At 40.8% G+C, this 26298-nt stretch overlaps 1 protein-coding gene and 1 long non-coding RNA gene across 2 annotated transcripts in view; both read left to right on the top strand.

The window, feature by feature from the left end:
* LOC309631254 overlaps window positions 1–26298 on the top strand; it is a 276030-nt gene that overhangs the window by 147191 nt on the left and 102541 nt on the right. Inside the window, exon 2 of the long non-coding RNA XR_014246146.1 lies at window positions 4838–4922. This is a non-coding gene — a long non-coding RNA (uncharacterized lncRNA). The remainder of the gene's footprint in view (window positions 1–4837; window positions 4923–26298) is intronic.
* Window positions 15359–20008, top strand: LOC309630911 (serine protease 58-like; the record flags this gene model as incomplete). Its single annotated transcript, XM_082396762.1, has 6 exons — window positions 15359–15414; window positions 16653–16765; window positions 17282–17489; window positions 17913–18166; window positions 18783–18931; window positions 19316–20008. The coding sequence occupies 6 exons, from the start codon at window positions 15359–15361 to the stop codon at window positions 19463–19465; spliced, it is 930 nt and encodes a 309-aa protein (XP_082252888.1). The 3' UTR covers window positions 19466–20008.

Raw genomic sequence — 26298 nt, forward strand, 5'->3', positions numbered from 1 at the left:
CATAGAGATAGAAAGTAGATTAGAGGGTACCAGGGATTGAGAGAAGGGGAACAGGGAGTTACTGCTTAATGAATACAGAGTTTCATTTTGGGTGATGAAAAATTTTGGGAACAGATAGTGGTGATTGTTTCTCCAACACTGTGAATGTAATTAATGCCACTGAATTATACACTTAAAATTGGTTAAAATGATAAATTTTATGTTGCATGTATTTTACTACAATAAAAATAAAAATTTTAAAAACCCAGGAGGATAGCACTGCTAGAGAGGGAAATTTGGAGGCAGATGGTCATACTTTATAGGAAGCTATTGGCTGCGCCTTAAGACACACATACAGATGAATACCGATGTGGACTTATACATACATAAACACAACCCAGGTACCTAAACAGAGATACCCAGATAAACACAAGAGTTTATACCTCTTGGTATGCACATACCTGCAAACATACAATTTGCTCTTTGTATATACAGATGGTTGATTTAAACCATCATCAGGATTTAACTTTCTGCCCAGTAGAGGTGCACACACCTACACATTATGTCATGAAACAATATAGCCACACAGGTTAACCAAAGAACCTGTTCAACTAAAGAAAATCATGTTCTAGAGGTGAAAGGAAACAAATGCCTACACATACAGAAAGATATTCCACAGAATACCCTGATGCATGTTGTAACAGTAAAAGGGTTCTAGGGCATGTAAATGGGTTCACTGACTGGTAGGTGAGAGAAACAGGGTAGTAAGCAAAAAGCTAAGTGTTGTATGGAAGGGAGGATGACTGATATGGGTGAGTAGGAAAATGAGTGGGTATCATAAGAAAGCATTATGCAGCTTCTTTGTCAGAGAGATTCAAGACAATAAGCTTGAGTTGCCAAATTTTACTCTTTTATTTCTTACTATCCGATCTCTGGTTATCAGAGAACAAGCTGTACACTTACTTACCTTTATAATTGCACTAGTCCCTTCAACTGGTCCCAAAAATATTCCAGGATAGCTCTCAGGTGAAATCAATGAGCTGCTTAGTATTCTTTCTGCCCAGAACAGTGGACACTCCTCACACATTGTCTGAGCTCGGCAGTGGAAAATCACCATGCCCATTGGCAGCCAGTCAGGGACCCAGAGTGAGGAGGGACTATCCAGACTGACCAAGGTCTTTTTAATGATGGTCCAGCTGAGGAAGTGAGATGCTGGGAATGGTGAGTCAGGAGCGAATGATCAGCATTTACAGCTGGTGCTCAAAGGGAGTAGCCAATAAGGGGAGACGGACAAGATCCTCCAGAGGAGCAGTAACATTGAGGTATAAGCGCAAGGCCTTCCCCAGAACACACCTTTTATGTTGATCCTGTTGTCATTTGTGGTAGCAAAAGCTGTATCTTAGAAAAAGAGTTACTTATGGCAATACTAGCTAGAGTCTTTCAGGAAATCATGAAGGAGGCAAAGGGTCCTGCCACTAGTCTGTTTCCCCGGCCTTTTCACCTCAGCACTGACACTTTATTTCCTTACCCCTCAGGGAATAATTCCCTTCTACCTCCTATTAAAATCCTGAATGATTATGATAATTAACATCTTATCCTTCTCTGTTAGGAAAGAGATTTCTTAACTTACTGCTAAGCAGTAAAATCAGAATGAGTTACATACAATTATCAGTATTTCCTTTTTCAACCTGCTTCCGAAAACCAAAAAACAGCCTAGGCTAGTATAGGCTAATTATAATTATAATTCAGCAAACAAAGTGACATCTTGGTGTGTTCTGTTTTTTTTTTTTTCTGAGTTTCATAATTTTTGGAAGAGAGTATACTGATTGAATAAAAGTTGGTCTTTAATAGAAAAGCAAGACTGGCTTTGATTTTTGAGTGTAGGTGTTATCTTTTTTAAAAGTATACTACTTTGAATTAATTTTTAAATGAATATAGCTGCTATAATTTTAACAGATATTAATAAAATTTGGGATGTGTGTTTGTATGTGTAAGTGGCAGAGATATATGATTTTGCTGAGTGAAGTCTACAGGTCATAAAATCACTATTCTTAATACTGAAAGCAATTAAAAATGTTTTCATCATTGGGTTGTTATAAATCCATATTACATTATTTGAACTGTAAAGGATGTTGATTCTTGGATAAAATTATCATGTTCTGGCTCTTCACTTACTTTGAATTCAATTGTGGTGGAATTTCTTTGAAAATAATTTAACTTTTGTAAGCATGCATGCATGGATAACTCCAAAAATGAATATGAACTTGAAAAGCTGAACCTCTTCTGACAGCAGCTTGACTTATTCTGGATAAATTAAGTAAAAGAAATATCAGAAGCATGTACTCTCTTTTAGGTGTAACAAACTCGAGACAAATATTCTTGATTTGTGCCATGTGAGAAACGATTCTTCGTATCTTTGCATATAACTCACATGCCTACACAAAATATCACAAGCCAGCTGCCTCTGCAGGTTTCCTACTCAGAGGAAAGAAAGCAGACCATTGTCAGAGTGAGGGAGGTGAGGAATGAAGAGCAGCAGCTATGTATGGACTCCACAGTTAGCTTAAGCCGGGCGCTGAGACGAGGGCCTACCGGGAACTTGGCTCCCCCCACCTCCCCCTCCCCCACCATGATGGCTGGGGCTCCATCAGGTGCTCAGGCAAGGGGGCTGTCTGGAAGACAGAGCCAGTGTGGGTAGCCAGGTGGTATTTTGTTTTGTTTTATCTTTGAGATGCCTATGGATTAAAACTCTGTGTTTTTGCTTTAAACATTAGGGGTTTTCGTTTTTTGCTTTAAAATAAAAAAATTAATTTCTTTTTTTAGAAAAATATCACTTGTTTACATAGAAAAATTTTAAAACACAGATAAATGAAAAATAGTATATGTAAAATATCAGTTTACAAACCTTCCATGTCTAGAATATTCCCATTTTGATTTTGATTTGATATATATTATGTATATAGTCTTTCTTAAAATAAAAATGGGAATATTCTAGACATAGAGATTTGTAAACTGATGTTTTTACTTAATGTATAAGGAACATTGTTCAGCATTACTGAATAGACATCTATGGCATCGTTCACGACCACATGATATTTTATTAGAAGTAACATTATTATTATTATTATTATATTTATTTATTTATTTTTTTCTCTGCATTGGGTCTTCGTTGCTGTGCACGGGCTTTCTCTAGTTGTGGGGGGCTACTCTTCGCCACGGTGCACAGGCTTCTCATTGCCATGGCTTCTCTTGTTGCGGAGCACGGGCTCTAGGCACACAGGCTCAGTGGTTGTGGCTCGCGGGCTCTAGAGCACAGGCTCAGTAGTTGTGGCGCACGGGCTTAGTATCTCCGCGGCATGTGGGATCTTCCCGGACCAAGGATTGAACCCGTGTCCCCTGCATTGGCAGGTGGATTCTTAACCACTGCATCACCAGGGAAGCCCTAGAAGTAACATTATTAATTTACCTTCAATTGCTGGACTTGTATCTCATGAAAGTGTTTCCCCATTATTAGCAATACAATGATAAATATACTTGTACATGCATCTGTTTATATTACCTGTTTATTTCCTCAGGATAAAATTCTAGAAGTAGAATTGCTGGCTATACTCTAAGATTTTTGATTCATATGGACAAATTTCCCTTCAGTAAAGTTCTTTCAATTTACATTCCAACCAGATGAGTGGCATCATTTTCATTTCTGTATACTCTCAAGAAAGTGGGGTATTCTTAAAATCTCATTTTAAAAGAAAATAAAAGGAAGAACTTGCACAGAAGCAATATATAAGTATAAATGAAGGAAATAAGAACAAGGCAATAGAAATAATGCTCTTTTCCCCAGACATATCCAACTCTGGTCAGATTCCTCTTTTATTTACTTAGGTCATGTTAGGGACATTGTGGTAGAGACAGTCACCAAACCTGTTTTCTTTTCCTCCTGTGCACACAGCTGGGCTACATTTCCCAGGAACCCTTTGGGGGAAGTGTGATTATGAGTTCCACCCAACAGGATGTGGATGGAAACGATATATGCTGTTTCCAAGCCTGGCCCCTGATCCTCCCAGCTGTTCTCTTCCTTTGTCTGTCTGAGGCAGGGGAACCTGCAGAGGACTCTAAAACACTAGAAGACGTCAGTCTCAGGAAGGAGGAGCCCAGTTCCCTGAATCGCCTTATGGAAGGCCACTCATCAAATATGTACACAGAACTGTCACATAAGCAATTAATAAATTCTATTGTCTTAACCAGTGAGATTATAGAAAAACTATAAAATTCAGATATACAAAAGAAAAAAAGTACCCAGAATTCCAAAGACCAGAGATAACTAATTGTTACAGAAATTAGTCTACCCTGACAAATCCAAGCCTGTTGCTGCTTTTAGTCAACCCAAATTGGAATTAGTGGTTAAAAATGAGGGTTTGGTAATGTGTTCTCTTTCACGATCATCTTCCTCCTTCTCGAATACCTGTTATGGACAATAAAAATCTATTATGTATACAGTAATTATCTTATGTATAAAAAACTGTTTATGTGTAAGGTATAATATATTCTTCTTTACATTCTTCTCACACTCAAATATTCATATCAAAGGAGTAAAAAATGGACATAAGTAAATAATATCACTTATCTGATTTTGGATGATGTCAGCCTGTGTCAAAAATGCATACTTAGGTTTAAGGGAGAGACAGCTTTAACTAATCATTCCGTCTGTTCCCTAAATTCCTCAGCTTCTTTGAAGTTAGAAAGACCATGTGATTAGCTGTGGCCAATGAAATGTGAGCAGAAGCCGCAGGTGGTCCTTCTGGGCAGCGGTAGTGAAAAACCCATCTGAGATTCTCCTCTCTCTCTATCCCTGCTGCAGTGACAAAGGAGCTGTTGTAGCCACAGGATGGCAGAAACTCCATCATCATGATCCTTGAATAAGATGGCCTCCCCATCTGTAATGGGTATGTAGCAAGAGCAAGAATTAAACCTTTCTTGTGTTAAGCCACTGGGATTTCAGATTAATTGGGTAACTGCAACATTAGCCTATCTTGTCCTGACGTACACAAGGCTCACACATTCTATGTATCTTGTTCATCCTCCACATCAAAAATTCAAAACGTCGTGGAGGCTCAAAGCCACCACTAATCATTCTCAGACTGGTTACATGGGATTTGACTTCCTAGCTATAAAGGTAAAGAATCAGGACTTTAGAGCAGAGACAGGTGAGAGCTCCCTTCTTGTGAGTGCAGGAGTGATATTAATGCGAATAAGAGGCAGATATAGTTTTGGATATTTCCAGGCCTAAAGTAACTTATGAAATAAATGTATATTATGCTTACAGTATGTGAGAACCACTAATGGTATATGGACATATTGCTCTGCTAGGCAAGTACATTGTATCACTTACTCCCCACTAGTTAATCATGAAAAGCGATGTATGGCAAGGAGTGGAGAAGTTAGTTTACAAAAAGGGAATATGAGATGAAGCACAGACCCTTTATACTCCTTCGGTATCTAATGGCTTTAAATGAATTCTCCTTAACTCATTGAATGATGCTTTTCTCTTGTATCTGAATTTTTTATAATGAACGTGTATTTTTTTTAATATATTTTTAAATTTGCTTATTTTTATTTATTATTTATTTTTGGCTGTGTTGGGTCTTTGTTGCTGCACGTGGGCTTTCTCTAGTTGCGGCGAGTGGGGGCTACTCTTTACTGCGGCACGTGTGCTTCTCATTGTGGTGGCTTCTCTTGTCGTGGAGCATGGGCTCTAGGCGCATGGGCTTCAGTAGTTGTGGCACGCGGGCTCAGTAGTTGTGGCTCGCGGGTTCTAGAGCACAGGCTCAGTAGTTGTGGCTCACGGGAGACTTAGTTGCTCCGCGGCATGTGGGATCTTCCGGACCAGGGATTGAACCCGTGTCCCCTGCATTGGCCAGTGGATTCTTAACCACTGCTCCACCAGGGAAGTCCCTATTATTTTTATAATTAGAAAAAGGTATTTTTATTTTGGAAAAAAAAAAATCACTGTTGGTGAATGAAGAATTAATAATTGTTTCCAGGGCTTCCCTGGCGGTACAGTGGTTAAGAATCCGCCTGCCAATGCAGGGGACACAGGTTCGATCCCTGGCCCAGGAAGATCCCACATGCCGGAGCAACTAAGCCCGTGCGCCACAACTAGTGAGCCTGCATTCTAGAGCCCATGTGCCACAACTACTGAAGCCCGCGTGCCTAGAACCTGCGCTCTGCAACAAGAGAAGCCGTGACAATGAGAAGCCCATGCACCACAACGAAGAGTAGCCCCGCTCGCCGCAACTAGAGAAAGCCCACGTGCAGCAACGAAGACTCAATACAGACAAAAATAAAAACAAATAAATAAATAAATTTATTAAAAAAAAAGAATTGTTTCCTCCATTGACCTGGCAAAAACAGTGCTTATCAGCTTCCTTAACTATAATTCAAGGGCTAAGTTCCTTGACGGCAGATGCAGGTTGTAATTCTAGAAGCAAGCACAGCAGGGAGGCACATCATAGAGGCTCAAATATGGGAGTTGCATACTGAATGACTACCTATCCTGTGCCTATTGATCCATCATCTCTGTCATTCTGGAATTATTTCATTTAGTTTCAAATGATATTCTTAGTAGCTTTTGTGGGCTCTGGACTTGCCCATGAATTCACACTTGCCAGGGTCTAGAGATGCAGTCATGGAATTGCCCAAAACAGTGAAAATCTGTGAATTTCTTGTTAAGTAAAATCTCTGTGCATAGACTTCACATCACCATCATCATTATTCTCCCAGGTAAAACAAGGCAAGCAATTACATTGCCAATTCCCTATCTTTTTACATCTTTGTATTGCCTATTTACTGCATGTAGATAAGCATATCAGAAATTATCTTGTTATAGCTGTAAATAAAATTCTTCTTATCCTATTACGCATTTAGCTCCTTTTTCTGTGGCAAGTTATTTGCTGTCATTTCTTGGTCTACGAACAGCTGAAGGTCACTTTTTAGATAAGAAATGCTGCCAAAGTATCTCAATTTTCCCATTTTTAAAAAGTTTTGACTATCAGGAATGTAAGATAGGGTTTCATTTGTGATAATTACCAAATTTCAAGTAAGTGGTAAATGAAAATTGCCTGGTATTGTGTAAGGAGGGGGTAATTTAGAGTCTTTGTAGGAAGCAATTGGTATTTTAAATAAGCCTGTCTGTAGACATCGTGTGTCTAAAACTATTTTAAAGGGCTCTATGAAGCTCTATGCCTTTAAATTTATCTTACTGTTATAGTCATTTTACTAGCTAAGGAACTGCAGCCATCTATCTCTGGCTGTCTCTTTCTGACACCCACAGATGTATATACACCCACACACTCACCCACGCAAACCTACACTCTGACTCACATTCAAAACGATTGTCAAAAAATCCCCGCTCCTTGTCTAACTAAAGTGTTCCTTTCAAACACATGCTATTTGTTTGATCTATTTCCATGTATCTGTGAGTCAGCTGAGTCTTGTCCGATCTACCCAGTAGACTAGAGCCTACATGTATGTTTTTTCATATGGATTTGGCAAACCTGATTCATATTCTAGCATATGGAAATCATAAAAGCCTGATGAGCTATTTTTTTTACTGACAACACTTCTGACACCAAATGCGTGGGTTTTTTCCTCACACCAACCAATTTTCCAACTCTCCAGACACCAACTAGGTGTCCCACAATTCAGTTCTGACACTAGCTACCAGTTAGTGCAGACCCCATAGGTTAAGGACTCATTCCTATAAGACTGCCCCCACTTCAGACAACCATCTCAAGTCCCAGGCCACCTGTACTTCTGATCGACAGGCTATAAATTGGGTGTTCCCATGACCCGCCTCTTCAGGTTCCATAATTTGATAGAACAGCTCACAGAACTCCAAAATAGTTTACTTGCTATTACCAGTGTATTACCAATGATGCAACTCAGGAGCAGCCAACTGGAAGGAGTGCACTGGACAAAGTATAAGATTGGGGGGGGGGGATGGGGTGGCACAGAGCCCTCTGGGCATACCACCCTCCCAACACCTTGATGTGTTCACCAATTAGGAAGCTCTCTGAAGTTTATCATTTAGGGGTTTTTAATGGAGGTTCCATACATGGGCATGATTGATTAAATCATTGAACATTTGTGATTAAATCAATCTCCAGCCCCTCTCTTTCTCCTTTGGAGGTCAGTGGGGTGGGCTTAAAAGTTCTGTCTCTCTAATCATAAGGTTGGTTCCACAACTAGCCCTCATCCTGAAGCTATCTAGGGGCCTACCAAGAGTCACCTCGTTAGCATATACAACTCAGGTATGATTGAAAGGGGCCACTATTGGTTTCTTGGATGCAAAACAAAATTCTAAAGTGCTGCTGCTTAGTTCAATGAGTTCAATCGTCAATGCTTGGCTGACTCAATGTCCTTTTTAAAATATGCCAACAAACCTAGGAACCCTAGTAGGGGTCATAGGAATAGGGTAGGCAGTTTGGTTTAGCAGGAGGGCTGGCCTCTTGGCCTGATTACCTCCTGATCCCCTGGTTCCCTTTCAAATCAGGACCAAATAGAAAAACACCAACCTTCCACCATTACCATCACCTTGTCTTCAGAGACAACTTCTAACAGGAGCTGACTTCCCATGGGCCCCAAATCATCTGAGTCATGGGCTCTAGGGCCTGATAAGTCTAACAGGAACCTGACGTGTATCAAAAATATCTATCAGAATGAAAGCAACTTTTTTTTATTAGATTGAGGGATAAAGAAGGGCATTTAAAACGATAGTCAACATCACGGTGCAGAATTTAAATATATGCTTATACCATTTGAGGTAAACGCTTGCTCAGCAAGAAACAAATTTCCATTTTTAACCACTCTTTTCTTGTGACCTCTGTGTAGATTGCAATTGAGAGACCTATCTGTAGGAAACTTAACATTTTCAGAAGTAGCACACGAATTTTCAATGCATTCAAAATACAGATTAGTCTGAGGTTATCAAAATAGAGTCATATTTCAAAATAAGAAGTACTGTGAGTCAGGACAGCCCTACCAATTATAGCAACCCTGTTTCTGAAAGGCTTAAGGCCTGGGCCAGCCTCCATGGTAGCAAAGCAATGTTTTATCAAAATGGTATAATTAGGAATGTGTGGCAGTATTTTAACCCCTCCTCCCAAGAGTTCCACAACACTTTTTTTAACATGTTTATAAATATTTGCTTTTGTGCCATTTTAGGGGGAGCTTTCCATACAAACATTTGGCTTCCAGTGTGTCATCCCCAGTCTGGTTCACACCCAAAAGCTGCCTGCTTGGCTATCAATGAATATTGGGCTCAATAACTTGCCTTATTTTTATAACTGGCTTGAATGAAGATGGAAAAGGTGGTAGAAGGAGAAAGACATATTCAGATAAATATAAGAACACTCTTGTTTCCTTACAAGAGTTTGACAACTATGCACCATAACCTAACTACCATTTAAGCTTAGCTCGATGCCAGATTGTGATGAATTTGTGTTTGGCCTTTAAAAAAACATCTGGATAATTTTACCTAATAGTGTTACATTTTCTAGTCATCATGTGTATTTTCTAGCTAAGCACATCCCAGAATTCAAATTACTAACGAGAAATTTTACTTTTACTGTTGTAATTACAGTTATTGGATCCTGAAGCCATCAACTTAAAAAGCAACTGGAAGAATAAATCACCTTTCCGCCCATATTAAAATTGAAGAAAATAAGGGTCCTTAGCTGAGATTTTAATTCTTTTCTGAACTGGAATTGCAAAACTTTTCTTTTTGTAAATAAGGAAGCAACAGTTATTAAGCATATGAACTAGCAATGATTTCTATTTCCATCCCCAAAGGGCAAAATTTGGGAGTTGAAGTGGGACAGTATATATCCTGGAGGGAGGATATCGACATGGAAAGAAAAGAAACTAAAATTGCTTTGCATAATAATGTGAATTATAGAATTTCTTTTAAAGAGAAATAGGTACCTTGCAAATTAAGTAGAATATACTATTTATTCTTCTTTATTGGATTAGGAAGGATTGCAAACTCAGGCTCCCTATATCTTGAATTGCACACTATGTTCCCAGTCATATTTTGTTTGCATATTACGTATTAAATGCTTAGGAATGATCTTTGTGCTCTCTTACCTTCCAAAAACATTCTTCCCATTTTTCTTGAAATGTATACTTCTCTCTGTCTACATTTCATTCTTCCCAGTGTTTATATGGACTTGGATATAAAACTATATCACTTTCTTCTTCACTTTAAGAAAAATGATCCTATTCATACACTGATGAATGGCAACTCTCACTTAGCCTTAGTGTGAAAGAGACAATAAGGAGTGGTGAGGACTGTGATAAAATAGAAAAGCATATGCCCATCTGAAATGAGTATCTACTTCTAAGCACCAGAAAAGATGGCAATAGCCAGATCTTCCAATTTGTCAAAAAAAGTCTGAAAGTATTTCAATGTTTTATGAATAATTCAATGCTTTAAAAACAAGCAACCCCATTCTAAGAGGCTCAAAACAACAATAATTACCACTGGAAAACATGGGAGATTAAATATGTATACTTCAACCCACACTGGGGGAGGAGAGATATAGAAGGTACTGAGAAACTTGGTGTCCTTCGTGGCCTGTCTTCTACCTCTCAGCCCATTACCAATACTTGTACTGTCCCACAGGACACTTGAAGGGCCAAGGGTCATCTCTGATCCTCTTGTGGAAGCCTTCCCTAATTTGCTCCAGAGTGAACACTTCACATTTGAATTCATTCTTGCTGGAAGAGATGGAAAAATCTTAGGGACAACTATAATAATAAGAAAAATAAACTTATATTGAGAATCGGTCACTACTAATTCTTTCACTCAGCAAATATTTACTGACCGCCTGCTGTGTGCTAGAACTATAAAGTTTCTGTGACATGTTAGGCACTATGTAGGCACAGGAAAGAAATAAGTTTAAAAAAAGACAAAAATGCCTGCCCTTGCAGAAATTATATCCATTGGGAAAATAGACAATAAAAACGAATAAGTGTGATATATGTTAGGTTAGATAGTGATAAATGCTATGGAGAAAACTAGAGTAGGAAAAGGTCATTTCTCTGACTCTCCAATGTGTAATTGGAATAGATGTATTTGGTGACTTGCAGAACTTCCACACAGATCACTTGTACTGTGGGATAAAAGCTATATTAGTGGGGAAGACCAAGTGGAATATCTGAAACATTTGCTCCCTTACCAAGATAGTAAATTAAAAATAATATCACATCCTGGGAGAAATGGCGGAGATTAGTGCTACCCTTTAAGACCTAAAGAATGTAGGGTGATAATGCTCATTTATCCCCATTTAATTCACCAGTCTTGCCCTGACAAAAATGTCTGATCCTGGGGAATACGAAACTCAACCAAATAGTTGCCCTAATTGCAGTTGCTATGCCAGATGTATCAATAATATCTCTGCTGGAACACATTAATATGGCCTCAGGTACCTTGTGTTGATTAGCAGATGCCTTCATTTCCATTCCTGTCAAGGAGAGGGAACAGATGCATGTGAATAACACAGACATTTACAGTCTTGACCAGGGTTAATTCTTTTGCCTTTGGTCATGATATAGCCCTAAGGAACCTGGACTGCCTGGACATTCTGCATATCATCACAGTGATCCACTATATTGGTGAGATCATGTGTGGTGATTTTCAAGTATGCCCACAAATCCTTTGGTATTTCTTCCTTCAAGAGGTGGAGCTTAATTTCTCTCCCCTTGAGTGTGGACTGGACTTAGTGACTTGCTTCTAACAAATAGAGTAGTGCAGAAGTGATGATGTGTGACTTCTGAGACATTACAACTTCATTCCTTGCTCTCTCTTGGGTCACTTGCTATTAGGGAAGTCAGGTACCATGTGATAAGGACACTGAAGTAGCTCTACAGAGAGGTTCATGTGGAAAGGAACTGAGGCCTCCTGCCAAAAGCCATTTAAGCCATCATAAAAGCAGATCCTCTAGCCCAGTCAAGCCTTCAGATGACTGCAGCCTTGGACAGCATCTTGCCTGTAACCTCATGGGAGACCCTGAGCCAGAATCACTCAGGTATACCACTCCAGAATTCCTGACCTACAAAAACTGTGAGATAATAAACATTAACTGTTTTAAGCTGCTATGTAATTTCAAAGAGAACAGCAGATAACTACTACATCAGGTTAATCAAAGCAGGTGATTAAGCACTGTCAAGAATGTTAGAGGCCTGGGCAAGAAACATATGCTCTAGAGGGTAAAAGATATATCCTAAGAAGATTCAGAGGTTCTCCACCTCACTGTCTAGTGGATTGGGACATGCCAGGTGTCCCAGCACTGAGAAGCATAGTGCCCAGTGGGCTTTTGGGGTTCTGGAGTCAGCATATTCAACCCTTGGAAATATTGCATTTAACCATTTCCTGAGTGACATGGAAGTCTGCCAGCTTTGAGTGGGGTCCAGAGGAAAAGCTCTGAAGAAGCCTCAGGCTATGGCACAAGGAGCACTGCTACTTGGGCCATACTGCCTAGCAGACCTATTAGAGGTATCTGTGGTGGGAGAAGAAATTTTGTGGCGCTTTCAGCAAGCCCTAGTAAGAGAATCACCATGTAAACTGTAGAGTTCTGGAACAATGTCATGCCATCTGCAGCAGCGACCATTCAAAAAATAGTCCCTGATGTGCTTCTGTGCCCTGGTAGAGACAGAGCACCTGATCTTGGAATATCCAGTAACCATGCAGCCAGAACTATTCATCGTAAGGTGTGTTCTGTCAGATCCACTAAGTCATAAAGTCATGTGAGCCCCAGCAGAAGTCCAGTAAGACAGAAGTGATATATCTAGGGTTGGTCCTGAGCAGGGCCAGAGGACAAGTAAGCTGCATAAGTAGATGGCTCAGATTCCTGTGTCACCCACCACTATGGCATTGTTGCCCCTTCCTCAGTTTACAAATATGGTTGCTTTGGGGGGCAGGCAGGGAGATTCCCTTATGACCAGCTCTTGGAAGAGAAAAAACCTGTGCTTGGTACACAGATGGGTCAGCTTCGTATGTGGTAAAGTCAGAAATGGACTGTTACACTATAACCCCATTCAAACATGGCCCTAGAAGACAGTAGTGAAAGGAAACTCTTCCAATAGGAAGAGATTTGTGGTACACCTAGTCATCTACTTTGTGTGGAAAGAAAAGTAGCCTGAAAAAAAATATATGGGACTCATATCAGTGATGAATAGTATGGCTGCTTGCTTCAGAGTTTGGAAGGAGAAAGGTTAGAAAATTGAGAAGCAGATCTAGGGAAGAGGCATGTGGATGGACCTGTAGGAGTCCATTTCTCCAGCTTCTGGAAGTATTAAAGGACTCCCATCTAGAAGATATTTTTTAAAACCTTCACATCTCAATTATAAGGAAAGAATCCAATTTTTAAATGGATTTGAACAGACACTATCAAAGAGTATACATGAATGACAAGCACATGAAAATATGTTTAACGTCATTAGTCACTAGGGAAATGCAAGTTAAAACCAAAGTTTAAAACACTATTTCACAGTTATGAGGATAGCTGAAATTAAAAGACTGAGCACAGTGTATACTTAAAACTAATACAATGTTGTCTATCAATTATATCTCGATTTTTAAAAAAATTTTTAAAAGATTGAGCGCATCAAGTGTTTGTAAAGATATAGAGGAACTGGAACTCTCATACACTTCTGGTGAGAATGTAAAATACTTTGGAAAATAACTTGGCCATTTCTTTCAAAATTAAACCATTACCTACTATATATAATCCAGCCATTTCACCTTTAGTTATTTACCCAAGAGAAAAGGAAACATATGTCTACATAAAGACCCATGTATATAGTGATTTCATAGAAGTTTTATTTGTAGCAGCCCAAAACTGGAAACAACCCAAATGTCCATTAATGGGTAAATAAATAAACAAATTTTGGTATACTGATACAATGGAATATTACTCAGCAGTGAAAATAAATGAACTCTAGAGTCATACAGCAACATGTATGAATCTCAAATTAATTATGCTGAGTGAAAGTGACCAGATTAAAAAAGAGAACATACTGTATGATTCTATTAATCTAAAATTCTAGAAAATGTACATTAACTTACAGTGACAGAAAGCAGATCAGTAGCTGCCAAGGTAGTGGATGAGAGGGAAAGAAGAGGGTATTACAAAGGGACATAAGAGTCTTTTGGGAATATGCTCATTAATTTACCAAATTGTACACTTGAAATATGTATAGTTATTGCATGTCATTATGCTTCAATTAAGCTGTTAAAAGAAAAAAAGATTAAATCTCATGTCAATGATATCCAGTACCTCACCCTTGGTATGATCAAAGACCATGATCTGGGAATGCTATTCCCACTATAACTCACAGGGAAGTGACCTAAGTCAAGCCAGGGAGCTTAGATTCCCTGGAGTCAGTCAGGTCAGCATTGCAGATTGTTGAGAGTTTTAAGTCAGGAGATAAGCAGATGGTATTCATTCATTCATCTAAAAAAGTGTGTGTGTGTGTGTGTGTGTGTGTGTGTGTGTGTGTGTGTGTGTGTGTAAAATCTGTGTGGTGCCAGGCATTATGCTAGGATCTGGAGACACAGAGCTGAATCAGATATAAATTCTATCCTTAAGGAAGTCAAGGTTATGAACCAGGTAAATGGAGCTTCTTAAGTTTGAGACCATCCAGAAGGATGTGAGGGTCTGATAGGATGAGCTGTGAGTGTGGAAGTGTCAGACCCAGATCAGGCAGAACTAGGGTTGGGCACCGAGGTAGAGCTACATTGATCCAAGGGGATCTCTACGGATCCAGTTTCTGGCCTTTTGACATCTAATCTTGAGCCACTCAGCAAGGGTTGTGGGCAGGGACAGACTCCCTGACAAGGAGTGGGTAGCGTAGGTGCCCGCAAATATGTCTATACAATGAGCCAAAGAATGAAAGGGCACATGTATGGTAATGGTCAAAGTGAAGAATACTGAAGAAACTGGGTGGCCTAGAGTAGAAAGTTCATAGTAGAGAAGAGAGAAAAATAATGCTCCAGGAAACAGTTTGGGGATTGGAAGAGTGGACTCAAATTGGAATCGAAGGGGCTCTTAAAATCCAGTCTGAACAAGTGGAGCTCAGTGGGTACCAGACAGGGATTAGCACAATGGAGAGCAGAGAAGCAGAGTCTTCCTCAGTGTAGTTAGGGGTGTAGCCAAATCAAAGGATGAATGGGAAGCCTTTCTTGTGGCTATGAACTCAGAAAGAATAGCCAAGGACTCACAGCCAATCAGAGGAATACATTAAAAAGAGTCAGGGCCACTGTTTAACCAAATGATAGGGGGACGAGCCAGTCCTTGCTCACTAGGCAGGGCATGCATAGATGATCTCTGAGGAAGGAAGTCAAGGGGCTTTTGACAAGGAGCCTAGGAGAAGAAGGTATTCAGATCAGGGCAGAAATAGGCGCCTGTGGGGTACTGATGGGAGATGCTCAGGTGTGGCAGGGGAGGCCAAGCTAAGAGGGCTAAAAGCCAAAGATTACAGCCAATTTTTAAAAAGAAGTTAGGATACACAGGGACTAGAGTGGGATAAGTGGCCCTGTGAATCTGGGTTGGCCATGCAACTTGATTTGGTCAATGGACATTAACAGATATGACATATGCAGAGGCTTAAAAAGTGCTGGGCATTGGGACTTAGCATTTTGCTGATCTTGGGAACACTGTCAGCTACCATCATATAAATGATCTTGGGCTAGTCTGTTGGATGATGATAGAAACGTGGCCCAGTTACACCCATCACTCCAGCCAACAACCAGCCAACCACCAGACGTGTTCATGGACCATTGACTGTCAGCTGATCACAGATGCATGACTAAGCCCTGCTGAGGGCAGAAGAACTGCGCAGCTGAGTCCATCCCAAATTGGCAACCCAAATAATTGTGAGCAAATAATTGACTGCTATTTTAAGCCACTAAGTTTTGAGGAAATTTGCTATGCAGCAAATGCTGACTGGTACATTCTACTCTGTATCCCTTTGAGTTCATTCCAAGGGAGGTCTGTGCTAAGCATACCCTGTCTGTCTCTGACTGGCTCTGCAAATATTCAGGGAGAGGTCAGTGGTATCCTGGGGATAGAGAAAGATGACATGGGATGGGGACAGTGTGACATAAGGAGAGGATGACATGGGGGTAGAGCCAGTGTGACATGAGGGCAAGGGTCCTCACATGATAAGGGTCAGTGTGACATGGGGGAGGGCTCAGTGTGTTAGGTGAGGGGGCTTTGTACCTCATAGAGGAGGGAGTTTATTTTTAAGTTGAGGGCTGGTAAATGTCACACAGAGAGGTAGAGATCAGCCACACTGAGTGAGAACAGGTGAGTAAACCTAAGGGAACCAGGGGGCTGAAGTATTACTAGAGACAGTAGACTAGGGCAGACAGGATTGGCCAGTTGAGATTTCTCTTTGCTAACAAAGGAGAACAAAGTTCTTGGTTTATAGTACATCCCCCTGGGGGTCAGGCATCTCACCCTGGATAAATTTCCCAGACTGCAGTGGGAAGGCAGACCCTCTAGAGAGATAGGGACTGTCTTTCCTCCCTCTGATGTCATCCTCCCTTAGTTCAGAGCCACTTGCTCCCTTGAACCTCCCCACCCCTTTTTGTAATTTCTCCCCTTGCAAAGCTTCCAGAGTATCAGGCTCGTTGGTAGTTCACTCCCTTCCCAGGTCTTCTCGCTGGAAGAGGGTGTGGAGAGAGCAGACACGAACAGCCTCCTCACTGTTCTGACAGTGACTGGTGAGTGCAGGTTCCTATTTTGGCTTAAAATTTTGAAAAGGTCATATTGGAAGAAAGTGTAGGATCTCTTCACCCCTAGATAACAGGGGTGAAGAGATCATCAGAAAGATAAGAATTCAGGACCCCAGGGATTAGTAGTTTCCTAGAACATTCAGAGATAACTAGAGTCCACTGATTTTTCTCCTGGCTCCATGAGCACAAGAGAAGATTCAGACCAAGATGAAACTTTACACAAATAGATGGTGGATATTGGCGAAAAATGTAATTTTGCTGTATAGCTGGGAAGGAAGCTTGAAGAAAAGAAGGAAGAATCAAAAGGAAGAAAGGAAAGGAGAGGAGGAGTGAGTAAGAGGGAGGACACAAATACAGAGGGAAGTCCAAGGAGAAATTAACAAAAGGATTCTGAAATAGTTTAATAGTACTTTAAATACCAAAAACACATTGACCAATTCAAAACACTTCCACATAAAACATCTCAGACGTCCGTGCTCTGGAATGTCTGCCCCTGTCTCTAAGATTCTGCCTTCCTTCCCCATCTGACAGCAGTAACAACAACAACCGTAACACCAACACCAGAACAAGCAAAATCAGTCAGGCAATTCAGTCAGGCGAACAGCAAAATTGTATCAACTTTTCTGATTTTCCTGAACTCAGAAAATGAGGCTTGTTTGGGGACCCCGATCCACAAACAATGGGTTCTCACTGCAGCGCACTGCTTCTTACCATGAGTGATGGGGGTCCTGGAGGGAGAGGTGTTCCCCCTTAGTCACTGGGATTGCTCAGCCCTGAAGAGACTTGCCCAGGGGACTCTCAAGCCTAAGAAGTGGTTGGAAGGAGGAAGGAAATAGTTCTAGGTGGTTATGAGTTAGATTTCTGGGTAGGATGATGTAGACGGAGGGGATTGGGGAAGCTGAGGACCAGGGAATGAACCAATAGGGAAGAAAAGACTATATGCAATGTGGTACAGATCAAAGAATTATAGAACAGCAATGGAAATTGTCATTTGCCAGGCAAGGAGATGGGGGTCTTGGCAAGTTTAGGAAGGAACTTGTGTAAAGTCACAAAGCAAGTTGGGGGGAGAAAGGATGCAAGTTGAGCAATAGAATAATATCTATTTCCTCTACTAATCCTTCATGGCCTGTTCTAGATTTCTTAAGATAGAGATTGCTACTTTAAAAGGGAGTTTCCAAAACAAGATGAAGAACCTAAGACCCATGCTTACTATCCAACATCGAAGTTTCACCTGGGATTCTGCTGAGCATGACATCATGCTCATCAAGCTGACAGATCCCCTAAAGCTCAATGATCAGGTGAAGCTGGTGGTTCTGCCCAGTACCACGACTGACAGAAGACTGGACAATTGCACAGTCTTTGGCTGGGGCTGGTCATGGAAGAATTCCAGTGAGTGACCCTCAAGACAGACGCTTAATGCTCCTTGAATGTCCGCTTAGTGAGGATTATCAGATAATTGTTACTATAGATCAAGAAAGCTGTTAGGGTCCTGAGAACTTATATATCTTAACTTCTAATTTTATTCATGTGGAAATTGAGGCCCAAATTGGTGATAAGATATACCTAGGGGTAACATGACTATTTATGGCTGGAGGTCTCTGGAATCCAGTATTCTTGACTCATTTACCACTCAGATGTGGGTGAAGGGGTGTATGGGTGAGGAAGGGGTTGGAGGGTCATCCTGCTGGTGATGCTGAATGTGGCTCATTCATTAGAAACTTACAGACATACATTTACAAGTAAAAGCATGCACAGTTACAAGCCCAAGGCATGTAGTTTCCAACACTGGAACCAGATGTTGGTTTTCTCATTTCGTCTCTGTTCTTCTTCTCTGGTTCCTTTTCATTTTGGTTTTTTCTTTCACTGAATGATAGAGAGGTCAATTACAGGTAAGAGGGAGGGAAGGAGAGAAGAAAGGGAGATGGATATGTGAAGGATCAAAGGAAAACAAAGTCCTTCTCTCTCTCTCCCCTCCCCCCCACCCCGTGTGTGTGCATGTGCTCAGATGTAAAACCTGATGTCGAGATAAACCAGACTGTCTTTTGCTTCCCTAATGAACATTGCCAAGATTCCCCTATAGGAAAAATGCCTGTTAAAATCACAGAGAACATGTTCTGTGCAGGATCATCTCTGGAGAGCACACACTCATGTAAGGTAACTCTTTTCCCTTGGCCCCTCCTAAGTTTGCTCTGGGACACTGTTTTGGGGTCCACATATCTCCCTCAACCCAATCCAATTTCCTGTCTACATCCAAGAAGAGATCAAGGTAATTGCAGTCCAGGAAGGAATGTGTCCTCCTTCCAATTATGAATGAACTTAGATGTCCGGGTGGAAACAGCTGAGTGTTCTCATTTCTCCATGGCTTCCTCTGATGTAGCCTAGGGTGAGTGATGGGATGGGTCCAAGATGGCCACCAGACATTTCTTCCAAACTTTATCACCTAAATCTTTCTGTTCTGGGCTCCTCAGATGGGGACTTGGTACTAGGTCATCTTTGTTCTGGCTACTCTGCCTGACCCATCTCTCCTCTTTCTAACAGGAAGTAGCTGCTGCCCCAATTCTGTGCCAATATCAGCTCCAAGGGATCTTATCCTGGTCAGAAGGGTGTATTCTGAGAGGTGATGTTGGCTACTACACCAAGGCTTCTCACTATACAGACTGGATCCTCAAAGTCATCAACACCTACTGAGCTCTCTATTCCCTCTCCCAGCAACCTCAGAATTGGGTCTACCATCCTTGACCCTTTTTTCCCTCTAGCCTCAGAACAAGATGGGAATAGACTCTTTGGCTGTAAGAAGTTTTCTGTTCCTTCTTTTCTCTTGACTGCTCTTCTCCTTTCTCAGTCCCAGCCTGAATGATCATCAAAGGATTTGAGCTGAATAATGTTCTAATAAATGGGATGACTTCTCACCACTCCTTTCCTCTCTTCCTACTTTCTACTTACCTGCTGTGTTTCCTCAGACTTTTCTGGAGCTGTTCTCCCCACCACAACCCTCCAGAGGACATATGGGCCTTAGGAATGTGACAGTGAGATTGTGAGCACCTCTAGGATGACTCCTTTGTCTGACATCACTTAGTGTTGAGTCAGGCTTCAGCCTGTGCTCTCTCACTCTATCATACCTAATAAGGTGGTAGCAAATTCTGGGATGTTAAATAGGCTGCTGGCAATATTATTATTAGAAATGGAGGCTAGAATTTTATGGCAATGAGAATTATAAAAGCTTCAAAAGGATTAGGAGGGGCTTCCCTGGTGGCGCAGTGGTTGAGAATCTGCCTGCCAATGCAGGGGACACGGGTTCGAGCCCTGGTCTGGGAAGATCCCACATGCCACGGAGCAACTGGGCCCGTGAGCCACAATTACTGAGCCTGCGCGTCTGGAGCCTGTGCTCCGCAACAAGAGAGGCCGCGATGGTGAGAGGCCCGCGCACCGCGATGAAGAGTTGTCCCCACTTGCCACAACTAGAGAAAGCCCTCGCACAGAAACGAAGACCCAACACAGTCATAAATAAATAAATAAATAAATAAATAAAAGAACGTGAATTTCTAAAAAAAAAAAAAAGAATCAGTCCCTCCTGCAGGAAGGACACATTGATTTAAAAAAAAAAAAAAAAAAAGGATTAGGAAATGAAGCATAAGGGGGTGAGGGAGGAGTTAAATGGGTCAGACCACCAATAGGAAAAGATGAATAATCTCCTGAGAGATCTTTCCTAATGTAAGCACAGAAAAATCTAAGATAGATGGCTAGAAAGTGAATAGTAGAAACGACAAGGAAATACTGAAACCTAGGTGGCTATAATTGTGTTCGTGTGTGTGCATGTGTGCGTGAGTGTGCATATGTACATATGCATGTGTAGATTGGAGGGGGTGTGCACAGAATGATCTCACTGAACTAAAATCTTTCCTATACTAATTACCAGTTCAGCTGATTTTCTTCAAACTCTGCTTTCACCTGCTCTTATCCTACCTTTATAAATTATTAAATTTTTAAAAACTAAAATATGTCCTATACTGTCATTATAACAATTTGTTTTGGAAATGTTTAAGGCAAGAAGTTGCAGAAAATATTACAAGAGAGTTTCTGTGTACCTAATATTGCCCCAATGATAGTATCTCCTATAACCACAGTAACATGTCAAAACCAGGAAATTCACAGTGGTATTGTACAATGCTATTCACTCAGATACAGACCTTATTTGGATTTTACCAGTCTTTCTTTATATACACTCTTTTTAGGGGCTAAAATTTGAAATCTTACCACGATTGTGGATTCCTGTAACCATCACCACAATCAGAATCCAGAACTGTTCCATCACAAGAAAGAAACTGCTTCATGTTACACTTAATCACACCCTCTTCCAATCCTAACGCTTTGCAACCACTGAACTATTCTCCAAACACTATAATTTTGTCACTTTGAGAGTGTTATACAATATGTAATCCATATGACTCCACTGCTCTTTTTTTCATTCGTGATGTTCCAAGTGTCCTTGCCTTATCATTTCCTTTCTGTCTGAAGAATTTCATTTAGCCATTCTTGTAGAACAGGTCTGCTGGTGACAAATTCTCACCTGTGAGTGTTTCTTCACCTTCCTTCCTGAAGGATATATTTTACTGGATAAAGAATTCTGGATTGACAATGCTTTTATTTCAGGACTTGAAAAATCTTTGCCTCTTCCTTCTGACCTTCAAGTTTCTGAGGAGAAATCTGCTGCTGTTTGAATCATTGTTCCTCAGTCGGTAATGCATTGTTTCTCTCTGGCTGTGGTTGCTTACAAAAGTTTTTCTTTGTCCTTCATTTTCAGAAGTTTGATTATGATGTATCTGGGTGTGAATCCCTTAAAATTTATTCTATTTGGGGTACACTCAATTTCTCAAATCTGGAGGTTTATATCTTTTACTGAATTTGAGCCATCGTTTCTTCAAATGTTTTTCTGCTCAGTGTTCTTTTCCTTCTTCTGAAACTGATAACATGAATGTTAGATCTTCTGTTTCTACCCCACAGGTCCCCAGGGATCTATTCATTTTTTTAAAATCTCTTTTCTTTCTGTTGTTTGTATTGATAATTTCTATTGCTCTATCTTTAAGTTCACTTGATTCTTCTGGCATCCCATTTCGCTATTGAGCCATTGTTTTAATTATGTTTTTTTATTTTTTATACTTTATGATGCTTTCACATCTTGGGGACCATGCCAAGCAGAGAGAGACTGGCCCTCCCAGAACTAACTAATTCCTTGAGATAGCAAATGACTCCCCAACCTTGTGCTTTTTATATACAAGCCAACCAATCCAGAGCCCATACACCCAAAAACCTCTTTTACCTAACATTCACACATCAAGCCAATATTTCCCCTGCCCTAAATCACCCCCGGGGCCAAGTACTGGACAAGTAGAGACCACCACTGTAACCACGAGCCCCCTGAAGTCATTAAAACTATCCAATCCTAAGGTTGCTCAAACTTGCCTACCCATTCCTTCCTTTGGAAGCTAAAATGGCTTGTGCCCATGCTCTCCCCTCACTCCTCCTGCCTCCTACCTGACCCTGGCACTTCTTCATCTAGCCCTGCATGGCACAGCATGCCCCTTAGATAAACTCTTCCTTCAATAGCATTGACCTCTCAGTGTCCTCACTCAGTTTCCTCTATAAATTAAATCCTGGGTACGATCAAAACACCCACCAATGAGTTTTTATTTCAGTTTTTATATTTTTAAATTCTAAAATTCCCATTTGGTTCTTCTTTATATCTTCTATAAATATTTTCTAAGATTTTCTGTGTTTTTCATTTGGTTCAAGAGTATTTGTAATTGCTTATTACAACCTTTTTGTAATAGCTGCTTTAAAATCCCTGTCTGATAATTCTGACGTCTGTGTCATCTTGGTGTTGGTAACTCTTGATTGTCTTTTCTTACTTGAGTGAAAATTTTCCGGATGTGGTGAGTAATTTTGGACTATATCCTGAACATTTTATATTATAAGATTCTGGTTCTTATTTACATTTCCTAGTTTAGTATGTAGTTAAGCTGCTTATATCCAGAATGTATATCCTGGCCTGCTTTTGTGGGCTGTGGTTCAAATTTGGTTTATTAAACCTCTACAGAGCTATTCCACATCCTAATCCTCAGAACCTATGAATATGTTACCTTACATGGTAAAAGAGACTTTCCAAATGTGATTAAATTAAGGATCTTGATTATGCTGGATTATCCAGGTGGGCCCAATGTCACCACAAGCGTCTTTATAAGAGGAAGACAAAAGGGTCAAAAAAGGGAGGGGGGATGTGATCACCGTAGTAGGGGTTGGAGTGATGTACTTTAAAGATGGAGGAAGGGGGCTTCCCTGGTGGTGCAGTGGTTAAGAAACCACCTGCCAATGCAGGGGACAAAGGTTCGAGCCCTGGTCCGGGAAGGTCCCACATGCCGCAGAGCAACTAAGCCCATGTGCCACAACTACTGAGCCTGTGCTCTAGAGCCTGTGAGCCACAACTACTGAGCCCACGTGCCACAACTACTGAAGCCCACATGCCTAGAGCCCATGCTCTGCAACAAGAGAAGCCACCACAATGAGAAGCCCGTGCACCACAACGAAGAATAGCCCACGCTCGCTGCAACTAGAGGCCTGCGCACAGCAACGAAGACCCAACACAGCCAAAACTAAATAAATTTATTAAAAAAATAAATAAAAGATGGAGGAAGGGACAATGAGCCAAAGCATGTAGGAAACTTCTGAAGGCTGGGGAAAAAAACAAGGAAACAGACTCTCCCCACAGCCTCCAGATAGAATGCAGCTCTGTGGACACCTTGGTTTTAGCCTTGGTTTTAGATCCATTTGGCTTTCTGATCTCCAAAACTATAAGATAATAAATTTGCGTTGTTTTAAACTATGAAGATTGTGGTGATTTGTTATAGCAGCAACAGGAAACTAATACAGCAGTGGAAGTCAGAGTTCTGCCACCCAGCTCCACTACTGCAGCACCACTGGGGTGAAGGAGGGCATGGCTTTTTCATAGTGTTTGTCTCAAGAACGGCAAGTTACCAATAACTTAGTGGTTTAAAAGAACACAAATTTATTATCTCTTGGTTTCCCTGAGTCAAGAGTCCTGTAGCTCAGGTTCTCATAAGGCTAAAACCAAGATGTGGGCAAGCTATATCTCCACCTGGAAGTTCAATTACGGAAAGACCCGCTTCCAACTCCTTCACATTGTTGGCAGAATTAATTTCCTTGTAATTCAATTAATTACATTGCAGTTGTAAGACTGAGGTCCCCATGTCTTGCTAGCTGTCAGCTGGGGACCATCCTGAGCTCCTAGAGGTCACTCTCAGGTCCTTGCCATGTGGACCCCTGCATCTTAGCAAAAGAAAACCTCCTTCATGTTGAATCCCTCTCATGTTTTGAATCTCTCTGACTTCCTCTTCTACCACCGCCCAGAAAAAAATTCTTGACTTTTAAAAGACTCGTGTGTAAGACCAGGACCACCTGGATAATCTCCATATCTTAAGATCAGCCACACCGTATAGCATAGACTAATCACAGAGGTAAAGTCCATCAAATTCCCAGTTCCAGGTCAGGGCATCACTGGCAGGAAATTTGGAGGGGGATGGCTTAGAATTCTGCCTACCACATACAGCTAAAAGATTTCTGTTTTACTGGGCTGCCCCTTTCCTGGTCCTCTGGCTGGAGAGGGCAGAATTTTCTTGGGGATTTTTTTGTCCTTTCCCACTGGTATTTCCAGATTGCAAACTTTTCTAACACACAGGCTTGGATATATAGAGGGCAAGAAAATAACTCAGGAAACCTATTCCTCAGGTCTCACGTTTTCTAGCTAATTCATCTTCTTTTCTCCACTTTTCAGATCTTCTGGTAAGTGATGTGTGTTTTGTTCAGGGTTTGTTTGCTGTTTTTTTTTTGTTGTTGTTGAAGTGTAGTTAATTTACAATGTTGTGTTAGTTTCAAGTGTACAGCAAAGTCATTCGGTTTTACATACACACACACCCATAAATATATACATATATATGTATTCTTTTTCAGATTCTTTTCCACTGTAGGTCATTACAAGATATTGAGTATAGTTCCCTGTATACAGTAGGTCCTATTGTTTACCTATTTTATATATAGTAGTGTGTATATGTTAATCTCAAACTCTTAACTTATCTCTCCCCCTGTTCAGGGTTTTTTGTTATTATTATTGCTGTTGTTAGCAGGAAGTATGCACTTACCCCATCTTGTCTGGAACAAAGCCTGCCTTACACTTTAGTTCCATTAGATATTAGAAAGATGAAAAGCAGTAAGTTCAGAGGAAACACCTCTGAAGTCAGGAGACCTGGGTTCTGGCCCAGATTCTCTTACTGACTGGTACAGTGGTTTAACGTTGTATGTGTATGAGCCCCAGGAGAATGTGAGAAGTGAATATTAGAACTTTTATTTACAATTATTTTAGCTCATCCTTTACATTTTTCTGTTTTGCTTTATGTTTTGTGACATGACACGTCAGTTCATATCTATGTTAGTACATACATGTATAAATAAATAAATATACATATATAGGTGGTGCATGCTCTACAATATTTTATAGGATTGGTGACAATACCAGATATCTAAAATTAGACTGCCCCAGAAAATCTGGGGCAGAAAATCTGGGGCAGTCTAATTGCCTTAAATATGTTTTATTGATTTAGGACAAATCCCTTCAACATTGAACAGACTGTAAGTATATTTATCGATTCTTTAGCTGAAAATATAATTCTTAGCTCAAATAATACTTCCTACATTCCTTAGAACTTTCATATGGAGAAATGACAAAATCAGGGTTAATCATTCCTAGAAATTAACTCTTTAAGAATAAAACCCATGTTCATGAGAGGGGAATGTTAAGAGCATCAAGATGGTGGTTCAAGATGGTTCAAGATGGTTCAAGATCGTGATGTAAGAGTATGCTGAACTCACCTCCTTCCATAAACACACCAAATCTAAAGCTATATTTGGAACAACTTTCTCTGCGAAAAAAAGAAACCAACAAACAAACCCTGAAAACTGGCTGAGTGACTCCTATGCATCAGGCAAATGAGAGAAGGCCCACATCTAAGTGGGGGACACAATCCACTTTAAGCCTCACCCCCAGCATAGCTACCCACAGCCTGGAGGGAACTCAAAACCCAGAGCTTCTCACTGAGAAGCAAGAAGTTTGAACCCCACATCGGCACCCCAACTTTTAAGACCTGCACCTGAGAGACAGCCCCAAAACATCTAGCTTTGAAAACCAACGAGACCCACAGGCTATAGCAGTCTGAGGAATGGCTCTTAAAGGGCTCACCTGCCCCCAGGGCCCAGCACAGCAGTCATCCACTCTGTATGGGAGAAGCTCATTTGCTTGTCTGGGAGCACTGACCTGAGGGGCAGGCATCTGATCTGACACACATCTGGGGCCTGCTTAGGTGCTCTCCAGGGATACAGACTGGTGAGCATCATTTTGCACTTAACCCTTGGCCTTCCTCCAGTCGGTGGATGCCATCTTTTTTTTTTAAATTTAA

Source organism: Balaenoptera borealis (genome assembly GCF_965194805.1).
Source record: "Balaenoptera borealis genome assembly, chromosome: 6".
NCBI lineage: Eukaryota > Metazoa > Chordata > Mammalia > Artiodactyla > Balaenopteridae > Balaenoptera > Balaenoptera borealis.